At 37.1% G+C, this 10,392-nt stretch overlaps 1 protein-coding gene across 5 annotated transcripts in view; it reads right to left on the bottom strand.

Moving 5' to 3' along the window:
* Positions 1 to 36: 36 nt before the first annotated feature.
* CCNY (cyclin Y) overlaps positions 37 to 10,392 on the bottom strand; it is a 123,117-nt gene continuing 112,761 nt past the window's right edge. For all 5 annotated transcript variants that reach the window (XM_042042898.1, XM_042042899.1, XM_042042900.1 and 2 more), the window contains 2 exons: positions 8,416 to 8,578; positions 37 to 2,557 (listed from right to left, as the gene is read on the bottom strand). In XM_042042898.1, coding sequence (XP_041898832.1) covers positions 2,441 to 2,557; positions 8,416 to 8,578 — 280 coding nt within the window. In that variant the 3' untranslated portion in view covers positions 37 to 2,440. The remainder of the gene's footprint in view (positions 2,558 to 8,415; positions 8,579 to 10,392) is intronic.

Here is a 10,392-nt window from a genome sequence, read left to right as displayed (position 1 = left end):
GGATTCATATGGTAGAACTAAAGAAAAAATCCACACTTACAGCAGATTTTTTTTTAATTCTTAGTGCAAGAAACATAACCAAGTTAATCACAGAATCAGTACTAATTAAGAATATGGAAAATTCTCCTATACAGAGGTAGAGTCCAGTGCACAAGGCTAAAACGATATTCAATAGTCTAAACAAGACAGAGCCAGGTTTTATGGAATCCACTTTTTAAAGTATCAGACTGTATGTACATACATACAATAAATAGACTATACAATCTTTAAAGTAGTTTAATAAACTTCACAAAAATTATAGTAGATGCATTGATATCTTTACATAATCCAAAGTTCATATCTCTATCACCCAGAAATGGATAAAACCAATATTCCTGATATCAAGTTAAATGGAAAATAGTTTAGCAATATGTTGATAAACCAAAATATTTTACATATTTTAAAGCCTAAATTTATGCTTATAAAGGATGAATTTCAAATGCTCTGAAAATGTTCCTTTTGATGCTATCTGTAAAGAGGTTTCAAATGCCATAATTTGTTATAAACACTTGCCTTACATTCCATGTTCAAGGGAAAAATGGACTTGGATACTCACAGTTCTGATGCATTGGCACAACAAGAAGTCATGAGAATTAGATTATTTTAAAGGCCCAAAGGACATCAGGATAATTTATGGACATAGCCTTCATGTCTCAAACTAAACAAATCACATTGGAAAGTTAACAGGAAACTGTTTGGTTTCACTACTTCAATCCTTTCAGTGCCTCCCTGCCCAGAGGCCCCAGATCAGCATCTCTCTGGGAGTCAAGTGTGGATCTCTGGGCCCCCAGGTTTGCTACAAGCCCATAGGGCTTAACAAAACAAACATGGAATCTTTGTGGGTTACAACAGTAGTGCACAAATCAGGGGTGTCTGCTGCCATTCCCTTCAGTGATAGTCACAAGGACAGGATTTCAGGGAACTGAGAGCTTTCAGCTGTATCTTTCTCAACTGTGCAAAAAAAAACTGGGGGAAAAAAATCACCCTGCGGTGTTATGAAGCAAATATGCTTATACTCACTAAGTTATTTCGTATAAAAGGTTCTTACAATTGCCAAGGGGGCAACAGCCACAGTAAGAGGGAAATAATAATAACAACAGAGGAGTTTAATAATCCAAGTTGGAAATTATATTCACAGTTCGGTTACTTTTCATTTCTATAAGCACCTACACTGAAAAACATGAGGGTTTGTATTTTAGCTTCCAAATTAAATCTCCTTGTGACAGATACCTTGCTAAGATTTCCATTCTGCTCTTCTACAGGCCTTCTCATTGGAACAATTTTTTTTATTATTTTTTATTTTATACAAACAGACTCACTTTGATTTAAAGTAAACATATAAAAATTGAGAATATTGCTTGCAACAATGGACCTGGAGGTGAAGGAATGAACTTGTCAGGCCATACAAAAAAAAAAATCTCCCTCAAAATGAATGAATTCTGCTAAACTTCTAATGCTATGAAAATCTGCAAAAAGGATCACAAGATCTGTTGCAAATTTCAGAGATTTGGCCCAAGTCTTATCATCATCATCTCAAGACTTTAACCACTTTATATTACGTAAAAATAAATGATTCCAAGAACTCAGGAAGGCACACGCACCCAAGTATACTATAAATAAAACACATCATGAAATTAAGAAGATCTTCTGATCCCTGTACACACTTTTGGTTCAGCACTATGGTCAAGTTCTCTCTTTCGAAATACAATAAAAGGCATACAAGAAATGTAACATATGCATAATAATTAAGAAGAATAATGCTAATAAGACAGGTTACAGAGAAAAGTGCAGTGAAAAAACCCAACACTATTTATTCAGGGGCTTGTGCTACTGTAAATACAGACTTCGTATTTCCTGCTGTGCAAGGGGAAGAATTTATCCTGGGAAGCAGCAATGAGGAATGCAAAACAACAACAACAACAACAACAAAAAAGATATTAAGAGAAAACTTTAAGATGGAACTCTCCCAATGTCATTCCTCTAGTGCACAGTCGTGTGACTACATGTTTTTTTTCATGCTGCCATTTCCCTTCATGAGTACAGGATAATAGAAAATGGCACAGTTCTTAAATATTTTTTCTGCCTTTACTTCATTTTTTTTGTTTCTTCTTCCAAGCACCTGATTTGCTGTTTCTTCATAAAAAGTGTAAAGCTGTTAGTGGAAGTGAGAAAATAATTGTTGCTGATCTTCTCTCCCAAACACTGATTTCTCCATTTCTCCTTCCATTAGGTATTTCACTCGTGTGCTACACAATGGGGAGGCACTGTAAAGGCAGCTTGACAGATTTAAAAATAAAAAAATCAAAAGTCTTTTTTTCTTTATCCCCCCCGCCCCCAGCCCACTCTGAAAAAAATGGATGGATGAAACAGTATGTCCATAGGAATATTCCAGTCTCCTCTGTTAGGAGATAATTGCAGGGGACCATCTAACCACAGTCAGATTGTCAGCACTGACCGACCGCTTCTTTGCAGCTTTCCTGAAGTCCTTGTACTTATCTTCACACAGGCGAGAAATGGCCTGCAAGAGAAAAGATGAAAAAACCCTCAACTGCATTGCCCACAGCTGTATGGGTAAAGCAAGACTAATTGCAGATTTCTACATACAGATGGAATTACAAAAAGTCACTTCATTAAGCAAAGCACATGGAGACATTCTCCTCAAATCCTAGTTTTCATTTCATTAGTCTTGGAAGGAAGACTTGCATTGCCCCACATGGCAGCTTCAGAAGGACTCAGCACATCCCAACCCTTTTCACTGCAGGTGAACTATCACAAATCTCACTGAGGGAGCTGACAATGGCTATCCATTTCTAGGAGGTAACTCATGTATCATACTTCATAGGTGAAAAATTGTGGAAAACTTAATAAAACAACTATAGCAACTAAGTGTATTTAAAGAATTTTAAAAGAGGGTGGCTCTTAATTTTTTTATTTCCTAAAAAGTCTTGTAGTAATTATATTTTTCTCTACTAAAAAATGGTCTTGAAGAAAACACTGGCCCTGCTTTGCCTCCTGAGCTGATGTTAACTCACCTTTCAGAAGCAGATGATGATTTCTATGTGACCAGGCTACCTTATATAGTGCCAGAGGGAAATATAACTCATATTCAGAATAATTTAATTCACATTACAAATACACAGTCATTTTTAAACCTTTTGAAGAGAGAGAGACAAACACTGTCTCTCTCTTCAAAAGGTTTAAAGGAGTGTCGACTCCCTTTATGCTACACTGGAGTTAATGTTTGATGTTTCTTCTACTGTTTTTAGCCAAGTTTAAAAATAGTATTTATTATGGACCTCACATGCATGAATATACTGCTCCCTAAAATAGCCTGTCTATTAGAGTTCTTATGGCTGGGACAGGCCGTGGTTGGCATCAGTAGAGATGTTAATTCTGGCAATCAAACTGCAGAACTGCAGAGAAAGCTCACTGCAAGGAATACTCAAGGTCAAATTAAAAAATACAACAAACTAAAGCAGCATTTTTTATTTACTCAGGAAGGCTTTCAAGTTGTGTCTTAAGATAAGATGATTAATAAAAAGTACTGGACAAACAAAACCAGTAGAAGTGTTTGATTATAACACAAGGCATTACAAATAATTAAATAGCCTGACTCCGTGGATCATCATTTTCTTACTTCTATAGCACAGCAAGTTATAGCAGTGAAGAATCCTTTAATCTGAATAGTCCTGCAAAGACCAGAGGCAGGTATGGCAGAAGCACACAGTTCATACATCTGAGAGCAAGATCACCTAACGCTCTGGTCAAGACAGCCACAAAACATCATTAAATTAGAAAACAAAACAAAACAACCCAAACCCCAAAACAACATAAAACCTACCACCACCAAGAGACCAGCTGCTACTTTGCAGTTGAAAACTGCATTTCCTTTTGTTAAGACTACTCTTGAACACGGTTTTCCTTCACGTTGCACATGAAGAGAACAACAGAATAAAATAACACAAGTATTCATATTGCTTTTTAGCCCATAACTTCACTCACTTTAAACTGCTTAATAAAATTTTATTTAATTTAACCAGGAACTTGATGGACTAAGAGAGTTTATGCAATTAAATCAGATTTAAAATTCAATAGGTTAAAAATGCTTATCCATGAAACAACATGCCAAGGCATGGCATGACAAAGGGGTGTACAGAGGTGGAACTCAGCTTCTTTTGGCTGCCAAATCCACTATTACCTTAGGCACCAAACAGTCAGAGAAGGTAATCACTTCAAAATTGCCTGTGTGACACAGGAAAATTTCTGTTCTGGCACTTGGTCATACAAAATGAAATGTTGCTTGGAAGTGGCACTTAATATTTGGCATCTCTAGGCTATGCTGATGAATCATATGGATAAGAAACACACTGCTATTTAAAGCAGTTCTGTATCTAAAGATGCCTCTTCATTTCCAAGTAAGTTACAAAATCAACATTTGGAGCCTACTTGGCAAGGTAGTTAGTCAACTTTAGCATAACATATGGGGAAACAAGACAAAAGCAGTAAATTGTAAATATTTATTATTGTCCTTCAATTAAAATAAATCAAAATAGCTATAAACACCTTTCTATCATCTGATAATTCTGTTGCTTTTATTGCTAGAAAAAGAAACCAATTTTTGACAGTTGGAAGAGATCATTTCTCTTGTCAAATCAAAACATACTTAAAAACCAGCAACACTAATCCATCATATGAAAATTTTGTTGGACTTGGCTGTAATGTATATAACAGCTAGAATGCATACACATACGTATTCTTCCATTATATCCATGCATATGGAACTAAAGTCAGCTCCTCTGCTGAGTTGTATGACTCTTGTAGAGATTTCATCACTGGAGGAGGGGACAAGTAAGGAGAAAGGAGGTTGGGGAATGGCAGCAGTAGTAGTAGTAGTAATAGTAGAAGTAGTAGTACAGATTTTGGCTGCAAGCACGTTTGTGCAGGGAAGGGCTGGCTAAGGACTCACTACCAGGAATGCACAAAGGCATATGACTGTGAGTGCTGCACACCCACCAAAAATTGACAAACCAGAGGAAACTTAGCAGGGACAAACAGGGAAATCTGGAAGAGTTGTCTATGAGGAAAATGTAGTGTGATGATGGTCGTTCTCCTTAATTTACAAAGCATGAAAAAAGCACAATTGGTTACTCCGAAAACCAAAAAAGGCGAGTTTTGCTCTGTTTTGCTCTCCCCTTTCTTCCTGGCTTTGAGGGTTCTGAACATACAAAATACACAGAACTGCAATCAAGTCATTGCAAAACTGGGAAGCTGAAGAGATATAAAGACATTTCTCTGCTTGCAACTTACATATTTTTCTCCTCTTTTTTGTCTGTTTGATCTATGGGACTGTATCTCTTTAGGGTCAAGAAAACAGCACATATTTCAAAGGTTTTGAACTATGTGCTCAAGTACCATCCTAGCAATAAAGATCTCAGACAACATACAGTCAGTCAGTCAAATCAGGAGTGCACTAACGAAAGCTCTTCAAAAATCTAACCTTGAAACAAGCACAGTGCTAAGATCACAAGCAGCAATAGGACATACACGTTTTGTGTACTTAACCCCAAGAGGAGAATCTGACTCCTATTTAGCTCAGTACATGGGAGAATAACCAGGTGCAAGAGTAGGAAATTACGAAATAGTGGATTAAGGCTGGACACCCAACAACCTTCTTGGCAGAAAAAAATTCTCCCATATTAGAAAACAGTTCTCAGGAAAAGGAAAGGAAGCCTTGACATTTGACATAATAAAAAGGAAGAACAAAACACACTAACATATGCTGGTTGGAACAAACAGCATTGGCAGGTGGACAGACTGGATGATCTAATGAAAGCTTATTTGCCATTTTTAACTTGCCTGATTCCATAGAACAGGAGAAAAAACCAAGAGGGGTCATAAAAATGGTTTCTGGCTACTAGGTGAACTGTTATAACAAATCCAGGACACTTTAGTCCACAGAAAATTAAAAGGTAAAAGAAAAATTACTTTCATTTCATTATTTAAAAGACAAAGCTGCTTCTTAAGTGTCAGTTGTGAGAACATGAAATAAGAGAAAATGTCCACTGCAGATGCTTGAGAAAGCAATGTAATTTTTAACAAGTACTGCAATCTCTTGTAACACCTCTAAGCTGATGGATCTGGTCCAGCATTTCCTTTTGCTGAGGTACATTTCTTACTAGCCTTGTCCTTGGTCTTTTTGGGGTGGGTTTTTTTCATTATCATGAGTATGTCAATCTCATGATGTTTGCAGAAACTGCAATGCAGACTCTGCCATGTCAGATCTAATGCTCCTGCTTTAGATATAAAAAAATAGCTTTAAAATGCAAAAGTAGCAAAAATGTCTTACAGCCATTTCTCTAAGCAACACCTTTTGTGATCTCAAATGCCAGTAAGTTGCTTTAATCTTAGGACTGAGCAAGGTCTTTTTAGTTTATCACACAAGGTAAATCCTTCCACTGCACGAATACATTTGCTGTGAGGCTGTTGTCTTTCATCACAGACTGCAGCTTTTCTCTCAGTATCAAAAATATCACAGGCTGTGTGGTACTACATCTACTCCACTTGACAATCCAGGCAACTGTTTTAAAAACAGAGAACTCTGGTCTGAACAGCACACAAGAGACTAGAGAAGTGCTGCAAATGCATTTTGATAACTCTCGGCAAGCTAAATGCTTAACTGTGCTCAGGGAACTGGGCTGTAAATTATGCTGTCAAGTAGTTTCAAGGGCACACTAATGACAACCATGTACTGCCAGGGAAAAAGGCAGCTCCCTTCCTTCTGGCCACCAAATATAGAGGCAAGGAGGTGGCAGACCAAGCTGGTTTCACAGCAGACACTCTTACTCTACCCTGAAGACATCCTCTGGCTAGCAAGGTTATTTACAGCCAACTTCTGCTGGCAGCTCAAAGCATGCCCAATGGGGAAATTTTTAATAATACAGATTTATTGAAAAAATATTCCATTCATTCTTTTTAAATATAGCTTTTCTTTAGCTAGAACAGAAGAATTACCAGTATTCTCTGGGTATTTACAGTCATTTCTTATTTTCCTTTTCTTCTAAGCTTTTAGGAGCTATCATTGTTACCTTCATTTGCAAGTATTATACATTGTGTGTGATGTAGACTGACAGTTTTAAGAAACTGTGGGCTAAATAAAAAAGTAATTCACTTAATTTTGATATATGTAATAGCACTTACTATCAAGACTCCCCTAACTCTGTAAAGCACCTCTTTTCAAGTAAGATTACAATCCAAATGAATTTTTTTAAATATTCTCTTTAATAGAAACAAAATCTGATGCAAATTTAGATCATACTCCATACAGAGAATGGCATTCTTATTGGAGCTATCTGTGAAATTTAGAAAGAATATTTAGAAAGAATGGGAAATACAACTTAAGTGAAATTTGCTTTGATTCTTTCTCCACCACTTTCAGTTCCCATTAGTGTCACAAACAAGTCAATTAACCTTCCCACGCACCATTTCCCCCCACAAAAACGTGCATAGAACTGCCTGCCTGTTCTACAGGAGCACTAGGAATTTCAGAACATCCAAAGCTCAGTCTAACCCACAGGCAAACAACCTCCAGTGCAAAGATGTTATGTAATTAAAGAGGTGTGCTGTTAAAAGCAGCGAGCATCTAACGAAAATTTTTAAAATTAGTAACAAAATGCGCACCCAGTGCAATACTGCCCATATTTGAAAAACATATCAGAAAAATCAGATAAAATATATTGCAGTCTTGCAAAGGGCCCACGGTTAGCTGATCATTTCAATTCCTCCCATGGCTGTGGTATTCACAGTGCCCAGCATTTCACAGGTCCAGACCATCCAACAGTGCTTCTGGCATATGGTATATCCACGTCTCATAAGCATTCATGACTTATTCACTGAAGGCATGTGCTCATTTCTGTTCTCCCTTTACTGAGAAAAACACCATGGGAGATAACAGACTTGTATGCACGTGAAGTTGAGCACTTGCAGATAACAAGAATATGGAATAGCTATTTTCAGCAACACTTGTTAATATTCTGTCATTTAAGGTGGATAATCAGTTTTAAGAAACCAAATGAACAAACAACACTAGACTGTGAATAGAGTCATTATAAAACTTGTGGGTACTTTCACAAGGCCAATACAGACAACTGCAAATGAAAAAGAAACGTAAAGCAAGGTAAGGTATGAAGCAAACCGGGTCAAAAAACTATCTCCACAGCCATGAATACTCAAAGCACAAACAAAACCATTATGAAAATCAGGCTTATGATACTCTAATATCTCATGGGGGTATCTGGGAAGAGGTGGGAGAAGGGAGAAACAATGCAGAAATTCCAAATCCCCCTACATATTTACACAGAGCAACCTAAAGAGTCTTACCTCAAGTTTATATGCCCTGTCCCTGCTGAGGGGCTCCAAGGGAAAACTCAGGTTATTTGCTTCTGCCAGGGAACGCAAATCAAAGTAATACTTGGCATAAACACTGGAGGGAACGTTAATATTGAACTGCAACAGCTCAAGAAACTGGCGTTCCAGCTCATTCCTGCAGGAAGAAGATAAACATGGAAACATATTTCAGACTGTGCATTCTGAATGTAATTTTACTTTAAATTGCAAATGGCATAAACCAAGTTTGTTTTCTATTCTTGCCAGATGCAATTATCCCAGCCTAAGGTTTGACCTTCTCTACCAAGTTCTATCAGTGTACTCACACCAGTGAGGAATATGAAAGATGCTGCACCTTGCAGCTGCTACTGCAATGCCAATCAAATCCAGACACAAAGTGTTGCTAGTAGAAGGGCACCTTTATCCGTTTAGCTAACACAATTTTGGAAAGAAAACCTAGCAGGGAGAAAATTTCTCGCAGTTTCTGCTTTACCTCCACTAGATGGGTCTGCACACACAGCTATGCCACAACAACACACATACCCCCCTGCCCTAAATTTGTCAAGCATCTCTCATAAATGCTGCAAATTACTCTAACACATAAATTACTGGAGAACTTATTTACTCCCTGCAGTTCTTCATAATCAGTCATTTAGAATTAGCCATGGGAAACCTGAATTTTTCATCACACTCTCTTTATGAACAGAATAAAGCAATCTTTCCCTTAGATGTGCAACCAAAATTCACAGTGGTGATCACGTTTTCCAGCACCTAAACCAAACATGTTTGTCAAAATACCTGATAGGAACAGAGGTCCTGTTTGAGCTCCCACCCTGTAAAACTTTGGTATACAAATATATTATTACATACACCAATACATTAAAAAAGTACCTTGAGAAATAAGCCAACTAACAAAATTAAGGACTGGAAATTTTCATAAATTGCATAGTAACTGGATATCCTATTCAATACTTATGCAGGGACATATGATACACATGATAGTCAAAACAGTGATTGCAAGATATGAAAAATAAAAAAAATAAATGGGTGGTGAAAGCTGCCAATGTTTGCTGAAGAGCCCAGTGATTGCACTGCTGTGCTACCAGCAGGCACTGACTGATGATTATATTGTCTTTAAGTTACATTTTGACTGCTGGGTAAGTGTGCAAGGAATATGAAATAGAAGTTGTACAGTTTGCAATAGTAAAGGAAGGATCTGAAGATTAAAAAGTACTGGTACAGTAGTTTTTCAACACTGAATTATTTTTCTCCTTCTCACTCTTTACCCTTATATAATTCTTACATCATAATCATTGTCTTTTCTTATCCTCACTATCTCTGTGCCGAAATTCTATGTTTACATAATGATAAATATTAATTAACACTTAAAGACTAACTAAAAGCTGGATATGGAGTCTTTGGCTTGAATTCACATTGTTGAAGATTCCAACTTAAAAAATCCAAATAAAAAAGTTGCATCTTAAGATGTCTATCAACAGAAACAGAATATTACCTTTACATGCCATTTTATACTGCCAAGATTGTACCTTCTGCAAGCTAAGCCTAAATTTCTATTTTAATTGATAATATAAAGCTTATTTTACTGGCAGAAGACATTGGCTGTACCCCTTTTGAAGAGCACCCTCAAAAATTTCAAATACACAGCCTCAGATTCTTACTATACCCTACCTTCAAGATGTGAAAGCTGGAGGATCAGCACATTAGCTACAGAACAGAAAAAACAAACCATACAACTATTTCTTACTGAACTTACAGTATTTAACTAACCACCATACCCTTCTCACCCCATACACCTCCCTCAGACTGCTTTAGCATGTGCTTTCCTGGGCCACTCCTCAGAAATTCAATAATGCCACATACATGACGACAGGTACCCACTGCACTTCAGTCCTCCTGAGTTCTCTCTTTGCTTTAAGGCACAGTTCACTGCACTGATGATGACTTATAAAA

The sequence above is a fragment of the Corvus kubaryi genome, unplaced genomic scaffold, assembly GCF_017639235.1.
Source record: "Corvus kubaryi isolate FWS band 111438036 unplaced genomic scaffold, C.kubaryi_AGA036_p1.0 37398, whole genome shotgun sequence".
Classification (NCBI taxonomy): Eukaryota; Metazoa; Chordata; class Aves; order Passeriformes; family Corvidae; genus Corvus; species Corvus kubaryi.
Note: the sequence above shows the minus strand (reverse complement) of the source record. Positions and strands in the feature narration are given on the sequence as shown.